This window comes from Gobio gobio (assembly GCF_949357685.1).
Source record: "Gobio gobio genome assembly, chromosome: 13".
Classification (NCBI taxonomy): domain Eukaryota; kingdom Metazoa; phylum Chordata; class Actinopteri; order Cypriniformes; family Gobionidae; genus Gobio; species Gobio gobio.
The window spans coordinates 30,879,857-30,898,731 of NC_137106.1; the positions used below are offsets into that span (position 1 = coordinate 30,879,857).

At 36.8% G+C, this 18,875-nt stretch overlaps 1 protein-coding gene across 2 annotated transcripts in view; it reads right to left on the reverse strand.

The window, feature by feature from the left end:
- ccdc85ca (coiled-coil domain containing 85C, a) overlaps positions 1–16,017 on the reverse strand; it is a 55,221-nt gene extending 39,204 nt beyond the window's left edge. The window contains exon 1 of one of the 2 annotated variants that reach the window (XM_079832688.1): positions 14,894–16,017. In XM_079832688.1, coding sequence (XP_079688814.1) covers positions 14,894–15,599 — 706 coding nt within the window. In that variant the 5' untranslated portion in view covers positions 15,600–16,017. The remainder of the gene's footprint in view (positions 1–14,893) is intronic. The other variant, XM_079832689.1, reaches the window with a different exon arrangement.
- Positions 16,018–18,875: the final 2,858 nt, after the last annotated feature.

The window sequence follows — 18,875 nt, forward strand, 5'->3', positions numbered from 1 at the left end:
TCTGAGGATCTGCTGATGCCTCACTTACCATGAATGGAGACGATCACAACTACCATGCTCAGAATGCAATCCTAATGTACTGCTTACAGCCTATGGTTTTAAACAATAGAATGTGAAACAGTACAGTATGCAACAATAAACATTTTAAAATACCAGTATGCTATATGGTTACAAGAGACAGATTGATACCCAGCTAAAAAGAGAAAACTATGTTCTAAGAATGTTCCCATTAAGTTATTTCTGAATGTTCTCTGAACATCAAATGTTCAAAGGTTTTGTCTTTACATTTAATTTAAAAAAAATAGTATGGGATTGTTACTTTTGAACGTTCTCTGCACATTCTGAAAAAAGTAGTAACATTTTAAAATGTTTAGACGAATGTCCAACTAAAGCGTTTTTTTAAAATTCATGAACAATGTATAGATAATGTTTTTGTGCTAACATTTTGAGAACATCATTAAACACCAGATAACTTTGAAGAACAAACATTCTATTAATGTTACTGAAAGAGCATTTGTTCATAACTTTGAGAGAACGTTGTCAGAGTGTTAGGGAAGAACATTAGCTGGATAATTGGTTTAATGGATATTTTATTAAAAATATTCACACTTTGCTGTGCTTACCAGTTCTTTAAAAAATAAAAAAAGCATATACACTAATAAAAATACTTTTAAAAAAATGCTAAAAAAAACTTCATAGCAGGCATTAAAATTATTGTTAAAGGTAAAAAAATAAAAAATAAAAAAAACATTTATAGATCTCTAGTGATGTCTAGTTATCATGTTAAAAAATTAAATACAATTTTGAATGAAAAAATAAATAAAAATAAAGTTCGGACCCACTTTATATTAGGTGGCCCTAACTACTATGTACTAACAATTTAGTTAATCATTTGATACAATGCACTTATTGTGTACATACATGTTTTTACATACATTGTACTTACATTTTAAAAAATACCTCCATGTAATTACGTCTGTAATTAATTTCTGTAGTTACATTTGTAATTACACAGTTGACACTTCCCTTACACGTAACCCTACCCTTAAACTTACCCATACCAATACACCTGTCCCTAACTCTACCCGTATCCCACCTCAATTTCAGCAAAGGTGTTTTGCAATACAATTTGAAGTAAGAGTACATAGTGTACACAGTAAGTACATTGTACTTATTTTTTGATGTAAGTACATAGTACTTAAGGCCACTTAATATAAAGTGGGGCCTAAAGTTCAATTAATGAAAGATTTATATAATTTCTGGTTCATTTCTCTCTCAAAATGTAATGTTAAACATAGTGCACTGTGAAATTGTACATTATGGGATGCACATTTTGGCGCATGTAATACTTCATCCAGGTATTCCATACATGCAGAAGATTTGCACACTGTGCACATACAGTACTACTGTATTCCTAGAGGAGTTGTTTGGTATACTGTACATCATCAACTTTCTGCTCACAGTAGCTAATGCATTGTTCTCATTTGTCTTGCCCATCATCGCACAAAGGAAGAAAGATAAAAGAACCCATTTGTTTGCATACAAAGCAGTCCAATGCTTTCAATTACTTAATGAAGGACAACCATTTATCTCCTAAAACTGTCTGGACGCATTACACGTGACAAAAGAACCATCTTAACACAGACTGAAACGACTGAGCACACGCCCTCTGAAAATATGCAGACATGAATAAAGTTCAATCCAACTATCAGTGATTCGCAAAATCTGTGTTTCTTTCTGCTCTGCAGTGCAAAGATAAAAAGAAAAAAATTGAAGAGGAAAAAGATCTTATGAATGCATTAATAGGGACTAAAAACTGGTTGAAAAAAAATTAGGAATAACAACATTCTATAATTCAAGCACAAAATCTTATTTTTCTTCAGAATGCATGGGGCGTCTCATCAACATTAAAAGTCAACACAGGGGTTTTGGGGTCTCCCAGCTTGCTGCAGACTTGGCTTGATTCAAAAATAGAGCAGTGAATAAGCAAGTGGCGGAGCGCAGCTCTGAGAAACGTGTGGGGAAGATAGACGGCATACCAAGGTATTGATAAGAATGTATCCTAGCAACAAGCCCTAGCTTTTGACTAAAGGGCCTGCCAGTGCTTTAGTATTACACCTCCAGTCTGCCAAATGAGCTTTCTCTTTCCTTCTTTCACTCTCTCTCTGCTTTTCTCCACACACACACACACACACACACACACACATGAATTCAGCATGCATAGACTGCAGTGCACCTCGTACTAGAAGAGAAAACAGCATTATTCTGGTATTTTCTTATTCAAATATTCTTTTAAACTCTCAGTTTTGTGTGTGATCTACTTGACGTACACATGACTCACTGTTTGATTGCACATCTTATCCTGAGTAATCACATGATTATCGGGCAAACAGATCACACCCATAATGAAGGTGGAATCTCAAAACACTATTACAAAACACTATTCCTCTACTTGTAAGCCAGTAAGCGTTCAATGCACTGGAAGTAGGGTGGGTGTTTTAAAAATTCACCCGCACACTTTCCAACTGCATACTGAATAGGTAGAGGAATGATTTGAGAAATGTTTAAGATGTTCATCTCTAAAGGTGAGCAGTTCATGTAAAAGGCACATGCAACAACACAAAGAAAGAAAGATTAGAGAGTTTTCAACTATATTTAATTGGTCAATGAGACAGGAAGACCTTAAAGGGATTGTTCACCCAAAAATTTAAATTACTCACCCTCAAGCCATCCTAGGTGTATATGACATTCTTCTGCATTATATAAAAAATGTCCTGGCTAATCCAAGCTTTATAATGGCAGTGAAAGGGAGCCCAAAATCTTACAAAAAAAACAAAAGTGCATCACTCCATTATAAAAGTAATCCACACGGCTTTGGGGGAGGGTTAATAAAAGCCTTCTGATGCGAAGCGATGCGTTTGTAAAAGTATCCATATTTAACACGTTATAAAGTCAAATATCTAGCTTCCGCGAGACCACCTTCTGTATTCAACTTATATACAGATATTTGACCTTTTAATGTTTTAAATATGGATATTTTTCTTACACAAACCCATCGGTTCGCTTCAGATGGCCTTCAGATGGCCTTTATTAACCCCCCTGAGCCGTGTGGATTACTTTTATAATGGATGGATACACTTTTTTAGGCTTCGAATTTTGGGCTCTCATTCACTGCCATTATAAAGCCGACATTTTTTAATATAACTCTGATTGTTTTCGTCTGAAAGAAGAATGTCATATACACCTAGGATGGCTTGAGGGTGAGTAAATTATGGGTAATTACATTTTTTGTGTGAACTATCCCTTTAATAATGCCATCAAGAATTTTTAAACCATATTTTGTGGTGGAAAAAGCCATTACACTTTATACTGGGGCAAGAGTGATGTTTATGTACTGCTGCCCACAACAAAAACTTGTAACAAGGACAAGTATGGCAATGTATACATGTGCTATTTTCCCTCCCATGAAGTGTGAAGTTTCCCCCTAAAGGTTATGAGCTGTAATTCAAACTGGCATGTGAGAAATTACAGTCACTCCACCACAGGATAATCTTTATAAATCTCACGCTATTTTAACTCCGTTGGATCGTGTTCAGTGGAGGAAATCGGCATTTGTTAAAGGTTCCTTGTGGACAGGTGTGCTGCTGATGACAGTGATTTCCAAATACACCTCACCTGGCAGGCTGGCACAGCTTCAAAGATATCTCATAAGACAGACCTGACAGTTTGAGGGCACCGAAAACACACAGGGTGCGTTTCAATCAGCTCCCTAGCTTCTGAGGTCATGAACCAGTATCTTGTACATGCATTCAGGCACAGATAATGACAGTAAAGACCCTGGCTCACCACACATTGGGACACGGATCACTATTTCCAGCGACATTGCACAACAACACTTCTGGTATTTCTAAACAACAGCACAATTGATATCTTTATTGTATTATTTTTTAATGTTGTTTAAAAAACATTGTGATAAATACTTTGCTTTTACATATACATGCAACATTTCAGCTTAATTATAAACATTAGCTAGATTATGTTCATTACCTGTCTAGCGATGAATGTCTTAAATATCATCTGCGTGTTATTATGTGCAAATTGGCTCACTTGATTTAGGTTTCATTCTTCAGAACTTCTGTTAAGGGAACTTTGTGAGCATCTATGCTCCCTGGTTTTCACGGTGCATTGTGGGACTTTTTAGGGAGTTTCAGTGCACATGTAGGATTCTCGATTGAGATGGCCCTTAAAAAAGGCTGAATCACTGATCAGTGCCCTGACTAGGGAGCTGATTGAGACGCACCCACAGTATTTTACAAAGTACATTTAGTCCACCAACCTCAAGAATTAAACTTCAGTGTGTAATTCGTCCTACCAATAATACCTCAAATAGTGTGACTTACTGACTTTTCTAAGTGATCAGATTTTTTGCCTGGGGCTGTCAGTAAAATGTAAAAAAACAAACTTAATATCATCCATCCATCCAAAATCATTCTTCTAAATTGGACCAGCATTATTTTAGTATTGTATTATCTATATAATAGTACAGTACATATTCATATTTCTTAATTAGCGTTCATTTTATATTTTTAGTTCATATTTTAATTTAAGTTTAAGTTTAGTGATTGTTTTAGCATTCTATTTAGCTACATTTTATTTCAGTTTTGGTCATTTCATTCCTTCAACTTTGTAAAAAGTGATCAGTTGACAACTTCAAAAAGTGAGGAAACCCATCGCCTTAAAACATTTAGCTAAGTAAATAAACTTCATGCGTAACTGATAAAAAAGTTATGTGGAATCGTCAAGTTCCAATAACTTAATTTTTTCAATTACACATGAAGTTTATTAATAGTTTTAAGGCAGCAAGTTTCCTCACTTTTCCTCACATTTCCTCACGTTTTACAGTGTAAACGTTTATTTTTTCTTCTTTCAGTTGACTGCCAAAGCAACCTTTCTGATTTTCATTTATTATTTTGTAATTATTTAGTTTTGGATTTAGTTAACAATAACAACGCTGACTTGAATCAGTGAGCAACCCTAAAAAGCACCCAGAACACCTTGGCAACAACCTACAACACCCAATTAAGTTTTGCAAAGTCATGCACCACACGTTTTCTTCAAAAAAAAGTGCAAATGTAGTTTTATGGAATAATGCTTACACTATTAAGTGTTAGCAGTATCGGAAATGCAGTGCTAATGTGAAGTGCATGACTTTGTGACTCACAAAACCCAGGAAATCAAGTATTGAATACGGATTTGCTTCACTTGCTGCCTAACAACGACAATAAACCCATTTGACATCTTCTTAGAGCAAATACACTGATGTCACCCGACTTCATGTTCTCACAAGTTTGTCTTTACAGAAGAGCGGAAGGAAAGATTACACGTGTCTCTTAGGTCTTTCATCCGCGAGGGGTTGAGAACAGTTTAAATAGTGGATCGCAGGTGCTTGATTGGAATAAAAAATAAAGTAGGAATGGGGCAGGAAGTAAAGAACAGGAAACAGAGATGCTCCAGAACTAGAAGACGCTCTCATGCTCAAGCAGAATGACGTTATGGCTCTATTCACTTAGTGGTCTTTGAAGGGCTCTTTCCCCTTTGTGTGTTAAACAATACTGTCGGACAGATGGCTCAAGCGAACCAAGGGCACACAACCTCAAACCCCCTCTTGACAGGGGCAGGGGTCCGCCAGCCCCACTCCCCCCCCATCTAGAGGACAGCATAGAAGGACAATAGTGAGAAAGATCCATCCAAACACCTTTAATGCGGTTCAAAACTGGAGATGTGCTCTGCAATGGTCTGGATATCAACTGTACACGTACATGAAATGAAGTATAAGCGAACAAAAAAGCAACAGATTTTGATATCAAAACAGACACAAAGGATAGGATGAGTGTGGAAAGAAGCTATAAAGTTAAATATTTGCTTTTCTGCACAAAGTAAATTGTTAATGAATGTCAAAAATGAATATGGGTCTCAGCAAGCACAACTAATAAAACTGCAATCCTTCATAATTCAATGATACATACAATATACTAGGTGTGTGCGGGAAGAAAACTAAGTTACTGGAATGCCAAATTATTGGCAGACCAGTATCCAAAGAAAAATAATTCTGCAATAAAAGACTCATCCAACCGGATTCATTCATGCTCGGCTAGTTTCCTCCAGAGGTAGCATGCCAAGACAAGGAACCTGAGTCAACAAGATCAGTGCAATGGAGCTGAAATCTGACCTTCCATTTGACATCAACTTTAGGACCCAGGCTGCTCTCTGGAAAAAACACTGAGCCGTTTCAGAGCTGCCATGGAAAAGTGGTCCCATTAAAAGAGCATCCATTCATGCATTCTGAGCTATTACAGAGAAAGATGTGCACTAATAATAGTACTTGTACCTAAGAGCAGGGATTTTCAAACTGGAATCCCGCAAGTGAGTCAGAGAAAAACAGTGTTACAAAATAGAAAGAAAAAACACATACAAATGAAATAATATATTAATAATATAAAATAAAATATGTTCAAATAACATTACTGTTTTCTAGATATTCGCTGCAAGTCAAAGAAAAAACAAATGATGCTATCAAGAAGAGGTGGATTAATTTTGTGAACCGCTCCCTTCATGGAGAGCTGAGGATCACCACCAACAACAACTGCCTCTGCAGTGATTTTACACTGGATAGTTTTCCAAACTTTCAAGGAGACAACTGGGATATCTCACACTGATAATCAGCTGCAGAATGGGGCCAAACCAACTATCTCCCGCCCAGGCCTTCATCCTCACATTTGTCTGTGGTGTGACAAACTCAGAACACATGTTTAATTTTGACTTTACGGGGACTTTAATCTAATGATGGGTAGAAATAAATCCAGTGTCAATTTAATAGAAAATCTTTTCCATATAATAATTTACGCATTTGTTTACAGTATAAATGTGTCTATATATAAAAATATATAGCTGCCTATTTTAAAAATGGAGTGCCTTGCAAGGAGAGATATTACATTACATTTCTGGGTCCATTGCATCAAAAAGTTTGAAAATCTGGTCCTTAAAGGGACAGTGAAGTTCAGTCATCATCTATCAAAATCTCACATAATTTTTTTTGTTGTATAAAATTTACTAGAAGAAGTTCATGCCCCAGAACGTGAAGTAAAATCTTAAAGGGGTCATAAGATGCTTTTTAATGCAGACGACAACATTGTCAAAACGATCCCTGTTCACACATAGCCACAAAAACAACTAAAAACGCTGTATTAAGCTGCCAGGCCAGTAGTTGGCGAAGTCACTTTGTAAAGAAAAACTACCTAACACATAATACGTATGCGCATGAAATCATTGTTTTCACAAATTTGTTTTCACAAATTTTCACAGGTTTCCAGGCCCCCTAAAACGCTGTTGTCGTGTACATGAATGGCCAAAATAAAAAGTTTAATGGTTTTAGTTGAAAACGGTGTTGTGTAAATGGCCTATTAGTGTGTAGTGTATCTGCTTGTGCATGTATAAGATAGATAGATTAATCGATTAAAAAATTATCATTCGTTTCAGCCCCACTGTGAAATGTTCGTCTCAAGTTGTGCTTGCAAAGTTGGTTCCGATCGATTGGCTTGATCATCAGCATCTCGGGCTCAAACTGATATGGTAAAACCGATATCATTATTATAATTTTTTTTAAGATTTAATTTTTTGCCATTTTTTTAGCTGGTGACATGAGGGCAAGTAGATGATGACTTTATTTGTGAAATATCCCTTTTAAATCCATCAAATATGAGAACAGACCCAAAATCCTCCACAAATGTCATAGTGAATGCATTCCCTTTATGTGGTCAAGAAATCCAAACATACTTCCTCTCAATCATCTCACACGAGGTGCCCTCCAGTCTCCCGACCCACTATCTCTGAATACAAACAGTTCCGCCCCTATCTTGGTCTACAGGATCAATCAACAAACTGATAATACTGTTGCTATGGCACTCACCACCTACCCAGTGCTGCCACCCACTCTGTGACCCCCTTTCCAGCTACTGCCTTCATATTTTCCACAGGGTAAAAGAGAGGAGGGGACATGAAATGGAGGGAGAGCAAAAAGAGAAGGAACTGAGGCAGTCAGCTATACAAAACCTAATTTTTTCATATGACTGGTTAATTCATTCAATCTGGACGTTCTTCGGATTCGGTGGGCAGAAATTTCAAGCTCATGTAGGCATGTGTAAATGTATTAATTCAGTAGTGACTTCATTACCTTACATCTGTTCAACACTCTGACAGGGTTAACCAGTTCGCTGACTACAGCTGACGGCTTTTCTACTTTCTGCACATCCAGAATACAACAGATTTCAACAGTTAAACCCTGATACCCCCTCCACCCCCCTCCGCCCCTTCAGCAGTATTCACTCAGTAACAATGTGAAACTTCCACTATTGTTGTCACGGAATGTAGTAACTCCGGACAGCCAACTTTTTGAATACGCACAAGTGGAAATATCTCAGAAAAGATAACTCACTTGGGAAGGGATGCTCACACAGCATACATAGGATGGGCACAAAAGCTAAACCTTCAAAAGCATTATGGGAAAACAACAAAAATCGACTTTAATATTTTGGAGCACTCAGATTTACACATTTCCAATCTGTTTTTTTTTTCCTTCTTCCGGAGTACACAAAATGAGATATTTTAAAGGATGTCTTAGTTTCTTTTGTCCATAGAATTAAAAGTAAATTAGGATGGCAAGTTTAAAAAAAAAAAAATATATATATATATATATATATATATATATATATATATATATATATATATATATATATATATATATATATATATATATATATATATATATATATATATATATATATATATATATATATATATATATATATTTATATTTATATATAAAAATTAGCACCATTAAAGTAACATAAAAGTTGTAAACATGAAAACATGACTCATAAACTATATTCCAAGATTTCTGAAGACATGACATTTTATGTGAGAAACAGACTGAAAGTGTTATTTTATTATTTTTATTTACCACAATTTAATAATATTTTAAATTAGCTTTCAATTAACAATAATAGATTTTCCTTGATGAGTTTCAGTTAACAGTAACACTGATTCAATAAAAATACATTCAAATACTAAATATGGCATCAAGATGCTTCACACCAAAATTACGTGAACTACATTAAAAGTTATTCGTTCTTATATGTCTCTTGACCTCACTGACGTCAAGTCTACACGATGCACCTTGACACACCATGTTCAAATGTACTTTAAAAAAAACTATTGTAGAAACACAATGAAGCCTAGGTTTCTATTGAGAGAAAAGGCTCTCTCCGTCAATGGACTTCTGTCTTTCCTGAATAGTAATTCTGTGAAAGATTATTCAAATACTCCCCATGTTTTTAGTTTCATTCAAAGCAGACGGTTCTTTCCTGGAACAACCAGGTCAGGTTTAAAAATTGGCAATTTGCTAAAGACTGGAGTGACGCAGGAAGTTAGCTGTGATTATATTCATTAATTTTAGAATCGGATAAAGGAGTTTATTGAAAGGATTCTCCACATGTAAAGAGGATCAATGAGGTTCCTCCTAATTCACACTTAGACATGGTCAAAGCTTTCTGATCTTTATCATAGCACAAACCATCAAGATGATTAATACGAATCACACCACATCAGTGACCACGGAGTATTGTATAAAAAAAAAACTCTCCTTACATACTAACGTCTTGCTCAATGTACATTACTGGTGTGCATACTGAGACAACAATTGCACTGATATTTAAAAAAATATGTCAGTGCAAGTTGCTTTCAGTTAAGACAGCTCAAACATGCATTTTAGTCTGGGACTATAGCTTAAAGGTGCAGTATGTAAGATTGACAGCTAGCAGTTGAAATGTAGCATAGAAATCTAGACGCACACTAGCGGCAGCAAATCTAATTTGCAGCCAGGGTAGTCTAGCAACTCTCCGTTGGCTTGCGAGCTGGAAAAACCAAACTCTGGTCAGGCCAATCACATCATGTATAGAGTCGGTGGGAGGGCTTAACATAACGACGGCAGAGTTGCCGCGGTTTCACATGCTACTTGTAAGCAAGGAAGCTGGCGAACAGCGGTCTTTCGAATTGGCTTTGGCCGCGACTCTGGAAGACTTGGAGTTAAGCTTTTCTTTGAGAAAAGAACGAAGAACGGCACTGAAGTCATTCTTAAGAAAGGAAGACATGTTCTGAGTTTTGCCGACCGGATACGGCGAAAGTTTAATCTATCAACTAGCTCCGCTTCACCTTCTTCGTTGCTCTGGTTGGTTGTAGCGCTATCCTATTTCCTGCAGAGGGAATTTGAAAGACAACCGTTTATCCCGCCTATCGGATTGAAAATTGTCAATGGTGAGTTCCCAGACCCAACATCTTGATGTGGGTCTGGCTTGTCAGGCTAGTTGAAATGGGTACTGCAGTCCAAATTCAAAATATTGAAGAGAGTTGTTTCCCCCGCCCCCACCTCCTCAGACTCGACGCTCACACGGGTTCCCAGTTTTAAGGACATGCAACAGGATCAAGCTCAATTGACAATGGAAGGCGAGAAGACTTACACACTGTAAGTTGATGAGTTGATTTATGATGAGTTGATATCGCGTTTTAATACGCTCATTTAATACGGGTAGAATCTGTAATCTCTGACCCAGTTTGTTTGCTGGCTTCCATGGTTGCAATATGCTGTGTTTTCCACCAACTGGCAACCTGTGGTGTCGAAATACTATTGGGTAAACTGGCAACGTGCGGTATCGACATTCCGACACGGAACGCACATTTCACTAATATAATATAAAGGAAAATAACTGACTGTAGAATTGCTTTTCAGAGAAACGAGTACGTAAGCATGTTTCCTAAATATCTGCAAACATATGGTATTTTTATGCTTTAGTAAAGTCAAAAACTTACATACAGCACCTTGAAGCATTGTCTGTGAAACCAGGCATATATGTAATAATGTAAAAATGAACCCATAATATTTCTTTAAAACACAAAACTAAACACCATATTCCTCTCAGCAAAAATCATTACTAGCACTTCAGAGCTGCTGGTCCCAGGAGACCATTTTGTAAATGTCAGCAGACTGAAGTGGGACAGCCCAATTACAGGCCCATTTAAAACTTGCTCTGGCAAAACCGCCTCACAGGGACTTTGCATGCTTCATAAGATTATTATTTTCTTTATGAGGCAAAGACAAGTGGCAGGGAACAAGCAATAACACTGTAAACTTCAGATTCAGCAGAACCAAAGACCCCCCTCTGACAAGTCTGAGCAGTTGGGGAGGTTCACTCCATCGCTGTTTGTTTTTAAAAGAACAATGCCTTGCACCAACAGCACAAGACGGCCTCAACCAGGACACACACTTGCAGAGTCACTCGCCACTGGGTTTGATGAAAAAAAAAAACACTTAACTAACATTGCTTTGATCTTTACTGTAAGGTAAAGCATGACTAAACAAGAATTGACATGGGGAATTAAAAGGTGCAGCCATGTTATCCTATATTTGGCATTCCCAGGGGAACAATTCAATTATCTCACAGATTACTCGAGGGAATTCATGAGTTCCCATCATTGGTAAAGAACTGTGAGCTAACTGAATTTAGAATGTATTGCCAATGAATAATAAAACAATGCTTTTTAATCCAATTCAGGTTGAATCAAACACAAGAAAATAAGGGGCTTTTTTCAAAGGGGTGACCTCCACACTGAAAGCTTCACTCGTAAATTGGGATCTGTTTTATGACAAGCCAGACATCTGTACCTTTGAGTGCCGCAGAAGGGCTCTAAAGGCTTGATGGAGGGTCTTGAATGGGGGCAACTGAAGGCCTTTTCACTCCAGCCGTGGGAAGAGTCAGGGAGGAGTGTTATCTGAACTCTGAAACAGAATCTCGACCCCAGCCACTAAACTATCAGTCCATTGGTGGCTTGCTGGGGGGCCAGAGTCTTTTCAACGCATGCAAGACAGAAGCATTTTTATCTCAAAAGGACAGATACATACCTCAAAGTCAGGTCTCGGGATGGCTTAACCATAAAATGATTCTGAACTATATTTACAAATAATAATAATAATAATATGGGAGTGGATTACACTTAGGTATAGTTCCCCCAAAATTTGACTCACCCATATGTTTTTCCAACCCTGAATGACATTCTTTCTAAGAAGATATTTCAAAAAATGTCTCAATATTTTTTTGTCAAGTCAGTGGCAAAACTGTTTTGGTTCTTCAACATTCTTCAAAATATCTTCTTTTGTCTTCCAGAGAAGAAAGAAAATCAGACAGGTTTGGAACAATACAAGGGTGAGTACATGATGACATCATTTTCATTTTTAGGTGAACTATTTTAGAAAAACTTCTTTCGAGGAGAAAAAAATAACATGCATCTTTTGATTTGATTCTATGCATTAAAGAAGTTTCTCTCCGCTTTTTTATTTTTTTCTTCTTTCCATTCGTTTTAATGCAAGCCACGTAAGAAAGAATTGGAACTCCTTCCCATTTGGTCAATGTGGTACGGGGAGCAGGAATGTTCTCCTGGTTGGTTGGCAGTCCAAGTTGGTTGTTTTGAGTTTTGTAAACAAGGAGAGATGCAACCTGTGGCTCAGATTAACTCATCGGGGGGTATGGCCTGGGAAAGAGAACGCCGGACAGCCTAATCTCCCTCCCTGACTGAACACAGGCTTACATACAACACTACAGCAGTTCTGAGAATGCATCACGGTTTGGAAAGGATTTTTTTCAACATATTCTCAAACGGTGTTACTATGTGGCTGCAAAGGTGTTCTGAGCTTTTAAACTTAGTAAATACCAATAATTATTTTAAAAAGGACAAACATGTTAAATAACCTCTAATCTTCCTCTAATTTAAATCATATGGAAACGCGAGTCACTTCAGCCCGATCTCATGAAAGTGTGTATCTAAGGCACAAATTGTATTTATTGTGCAATTTATATGTAAAAATTAGTTTTTGCATCCATGTACGCAGTTTTCGCGTGCATATGATACGAACTTTATGCCGTGTAATACGCACGTAACCCACACTTTTGCCACAGCATGTCATGATGGGAGGAAGTTTGGAGGTGGAGTTGGCTCAGCAGACAAACTAAGGATCACTGAACAATCACATGAAAGCATCCTGGCAGGCGTATAGGTCAAATGGCACTAGACTGCTCACTAGCCAACGACGGCACATGATGCGCAAAGGTATAATCGCACCCAATTAGTATTTAAATAAATAGCAAAAAAGGAATCACATTTTCTGTAACACTGGATATTAAAAATACTATTTTTTTTTTTTAAATGACTCACATATCACTTTTGAGAGTCTATAAGCATAAAAGCCACATCTTCAGCTTCCAGCTGACACTATCAGCAGTAAATAACAAGCATTTTTCTGCTACAGTTACGTGCCGCACTAGAGGTGAGCTTGTCATAAATCACCTGTCGTGGCGGGAATGAGTTGAGAACCCTACTGTTAGTCTTGAGTGAATCTTACCGATTGAACAGACCTGCTGAGTGAATCACAGGACATAGTTTGTACCTTTCAGAGAATTTTTGAAACGTTGTATTAAATTGCATTGTAGCATTCTTCATTTATGCTGCTTAAGAAATAAGCATTTGCTGAAATTGCTAAATGCGATGCGAATAACACATGTAAAGCTCTTATTGCCTCTGTGTACAACTTACTGAGAGGATTGTGGAAATAAAAGGCGGAACAAGGGGAACCAAATATACAAGTAGCTGTGAATTAAAATGAATAAAACAAGCTGCACTGGAACATGCGCATTGTGCATCAAAGGATGAAACTAAACTAATACAGGAGTCAAATGTGACGCTATGATATCAGATAATTTGGTATCTGTCTATGCAAATGCAAATCAAAAGTAAACAGTCATAAAGTACACGACGTAATAGCAGATATACACACCCTTTTGGGTCACAGGTTAGAGGCACTAAAGACACAATTAGAAAGAAAATAAATCACAGTAATACCCTCCAAAAAAAGATTACATATTGTTTTATATGCTAAGGTTCAAAAGTTTGAAAAAAAAAAACTTTTATTCAGTAAAAAATGCATTAAATTGCTCAAAAGCGACAGTGAAGACATTTACATAGACTATTCTTCATTAATTTCGAAAGCTGTTCTTTTGAGCTTCCTATTTATCAAAGAACCCAGAAAAATACTAAGCAGCACAATAGTTTTCAACATAGATAATAATAAAAAAAAATGTATTGGTGAGCCTTGGTGAGTGTAAGAGACTTCTATCAAAATTCGTATTGACCCCAAACTTTTGAACAGTAGTGTACATCTTTTTTTCACCACAATAGAGTTTCTCAGACATTTTTAGGAATGAAATGACTGTTGTCTGAATGAGGTGTCTGATGGTCTATTGACAGACCTGACGGCATGTACCAAAGCCACACGGCTAAGACAGCATTAAATCCTCATAAGATCTGACTCCACAGGCTGAGGCATTTAGTGCAATAGCATCTGTAGCTCCAGCCTGTTTGGATAAGTTGCTGGCCATGTGTATTAATACTGTCACATACGGGAAGTAAACCTGAGGCCATAAGTCCCATTGATCCTGTGTAGTCTGTGTTTCCCTGGATGTCTCAATGACTGCATTTACTCATCGGCATAAAATTATAAGCCAGCATCCTTTTCTTTATTTGGATACTAGTGCATTGCATAAGTTCAATGTTAAAAGTGCACCAAAAACCCACGTCTACATACTTAAGACTACCAATATGATACCCATACTTCTGCATATCAAATCTCCATTAAATATATGTTCTTCATGTAAAGGAGCTGCTAAAACACCAACATTTGGGAAAGACATGGGATGCTTTCCACGAAACCCTCAATTTAAAAGCCCAAACTCACCATTGAGCCCATTCGGTATGCTTCTGAGAAGATGGTTGGTTGAAAGATCGTCCATAGACCTTCTGATAGAAACGATCTTTCCCTCGGAAGGCTTGTGAATATGACTGTGGTGGTGATCAGGGCTTCCAGCACTGCCCGCGCTGGAGGTACTGCTCCCATCTCCAACGTCCCTCACGATGGCAGAACTTCCGTTCAGATTGGTCAGACTGGACTGGCTGTCTATGGAGCTCCTGGATCCAGCTCCATTCCTCTCGTCGTCCAACATGAGGATGATCTCCTTGAGCTCCACGTTCTCTCTCATCACACCCTCCTGGTTGGTCTCTAGGTCTTTCAGTTTTTGCTGGAATATGCCAACCTCCTTCCACATAACACTGGCAGTGTACCTGCCAAATCTCTGCCATTCCCTGGACAGCTTCTTCCCTTTCTGCCGGTCATCGTCCAAGAAACAGCACAGCTCTCTAAGCTCCTGGTTGTCTTCTTGCAGTTTCTGGTTGACCTCCTTCAAGCTCCGTATCTCGTGAAGATGCACTTGTAACCTCCGGTTGACGTCCTTCATCATGTTCCCGTGTTCCACCATTAAGTTCATCTTTTCACTATCCACTTTTCGGAGTCTCCTGAGCAGCTCGTCTTTGCTGCATTTAAGCAGTTCTTCGTCGGATACCTTACTTAAATCATCCCTTGGGACGTCTATAATATTTTTTGCCATATTCCTGTCGTTAAAAGTGATCTGACGCGAGAGATCTGGTCACGATTTCCTAATCATTCCTTCGCGAAAACGTCGCGAGCAATATTGAAACTCATAATTCAAATTAATCCAGTTATTCGAGAGATGAAAGAAGGACTCGCGTAACGAACGAAAACAAAACTCACGTAAGTGACCCAGAGATAAGTAAACGCTAAGCCGTGTTTTAAATAAATTCCTTCTGTGTCGTCATTTCATATAGTTATTTGAGCTGGAATCCCCTCTTTCTGACACTGGTGCCTAGTGATGAGACTCTCCGGCACGCTGAGACAGATGAATGGCGAGAAAATGCGCCTGTAGTTGCGCTTCAGCTCAGCGTTCAGTGACGTCAGCGCTGTACGCGACGCGCGCGCTGCATTGCCTGCTAATGTTAATGTCCTATAGGGGGCGCTTGACGGCTCACAAAGTCGAATTGCTTTGGGCTGCATTCAAATATCACGTTTTTGTCTTACTACATAGGCATTTGTAAAGGTTAAACTGAATATATGTATATAAAAATGTATTTTATAAAAGATTTTAAAAGGTATACTGTATAAAATATAGAGAGAATGGAAAGGGAGCATAAAACTGGGATAACAGAAAGACTGCACTAAATATGCTTTTAAGAAAGAAAGAAAGAAAGAAAGAAAGAAAGAAAGAAAGAAAGAAAGAAAGAAAGAAAGAAAGAAAGAAAGAAAGAAAGAAAGAAAGAAAGAAAGAAAGAAAGAAAGAGAATGTTATAGGGTTTCTGAAAAGTTTTAAAAGAGTTGAAAAGCGTTTAGGCACAATCTTGGCAATAATTAATAACCATTAACAACAATTTAGAGTAAGTAACTGCAATACGTTTTTAAGAATTAGATTTTTTGAGTTTGAATCAAAAATACATTGAGACCTGGCTAATTCTATACACAACATGTTTTAAGACTTTTTTTCAAGATTCAATTAATAGTCCAATTCAATCAAATCGAATAATCCTTACATATTATTCAAATTATGAATTAAGAATTTTAAATGAGTAAAAAAAAACTATACTTAATTCAATGTTTTGTTCAAATATAAATCTTAATTAACTGTCACCTCCCTTTTTGAGAATACACATGAAAATGCACTATCCAAACTTTAAGGGTTGTAATTCAAGAATGCTTTGGAATATAGACAAAAGTTTGGTCTCATTTTAAAGAAGACACTCTGCAGATTATTGCTGAAGTGAAAGCAAATATGAAAAAGTTATGGAAGTTTAAATTTACTGTAAATGAAAAATACTGTACTAAATATTTTATATTTCATATAAAATATATATTTTACAAAAAATGTTTTTACTCTAAAATTACTATAAAATCAAAGCCATATGTCTAACCAAGTTGTGTTGCAAATTTGAAGTTGATATCACAAAAATTGAAGTTCCCATGAGATTTTGTTTAGGCGCTATACCTAAAATAGCCACCGGGTGTCATTCAAATTCCATTGATTGTTTTTTTGATGCATTTTCCTGTACATTTCTGTCCAAATATCACTTCCATCACAAAACAGTAACGAAATATGGACCCTTGAGACTCAGACCTTTCCAACAATATGTGTTTTGTCAAGATTGGAAAAGATTTTGATTATAGTTAAAATAATTGGTGTAATATGAAACATGACACCGCCCACTAGGGGAGGAGCCCGCTAGAATAATTTAGAGTAACGTTTCCATGGTAACACAATGTCCGATTTCAAAACGGTTGGATGAATTTTGAGTTTGTAAGCTTTCAAATATACCATATTTATGATAATTACGTAAATATATGATATGAAAAAAGGCGATCAAAAAAAGAGCACCAGGTGTCCCACATGTGGGACGGTGACAGTTAAGTAAATTTAAACATATTTTCATTTTTTTATGAATACAAATCACATAAACTATATGGTCCATTCCCTTGTTCCAATTAAGATTTATACAAAATGTTTTATTAAGCACTAGTTCTTCTTTTTTTTTAGGCTTAATTTTTTTAGGGTGTGAACTCACTAATTCATCCAGCAGGGATACAGAATTGAATTTCATGATATGATTCCTGATTTAATTCAAATGAGCTGCAGCACAAGCTGATCTGGCTGCCAGGCCCATTCGATGTAAGCCAATTACTAGGACTAATACGACTAATATCAATGTAAAAACATTTTACAGTTTTTAAGCCAAATGTAGTTTAAAGTAAGATCTCTGCAGGCTCTGCCACTATAGAGCAACACGGAATATGCAGTCTCCAAAGACCCACAGGCTAAAAAGGACCATGAAACATATTACTGCATCTAGATAAGAATACAAATAGATTAAAAAGTTAAAAATTGCACAACTAGCAACACATTAAGTATATGAAGCTAACAATGTAGTAACATTTATAGCACTAAAAAGTGCTTGATTACACCATTGAGATGAGTGAATGACAAATGATTGAACACAAGCAAAAGAGTGAGCATGTTTCAGCCAATAGAGAATCAGTAAAATTATGTTCCCAAAAGCAGTTTATAATTTTCATGCGAATGTTGTTCCAAAAATAGCCACCAAGCTCTCTGTGAGCATTCAGATGGGGCTTAATTTCGTTAATAATAACGTTCTAATTTCTGACCTATATTTAAACAATGAAGAATTATAGCATGAACATTCCAGTGGATATTAAACACTAGAGCAACATCGGTAAATTGCCTATTCATATGTTAATACATCATGTAATGTGAATGAATGAACAAGAACACTGAACTATAGGACTCTTCTTGGGTTGTGATGTGAACACACCGCCATCTAGTGGCTAAAACGACTCAACATTGCTCACATAAGCTGGAATCACTTAAGGACTGATGTGTGACCTTACATAAACAAATATAATGGCTGGAACTGACTCAAAGACTGCAAAGAGTTTGAAAACATAAAAAAAAAAAACCTCTGCAATGAATAGTCTAAACTGTGGACTCCAACACATAATATTGACGCCTCTATTCTTTAAAATGGGAAAACTAGCTTATATAGTCTGATTCTCTCTATCATGCTAAGTTAAGAATGCTGTACTTTAACAGCCATTAGCGAGTATGCAATTGACTGCTATTTTTGTTTCCAAAATGTTTCCAATACAAGGGTTAAAAAGTCATTCTCTCTCACACACACACACACAAACCAAACTCCTTAAGTTACAATAACTGATTACAAGCAAGACTGCAACTGCAAATGTTCATTCAGAAAAAAAGAAAAGAGTAATTAAATAGGCCTACAATTATTTTTCACGTGCTGTT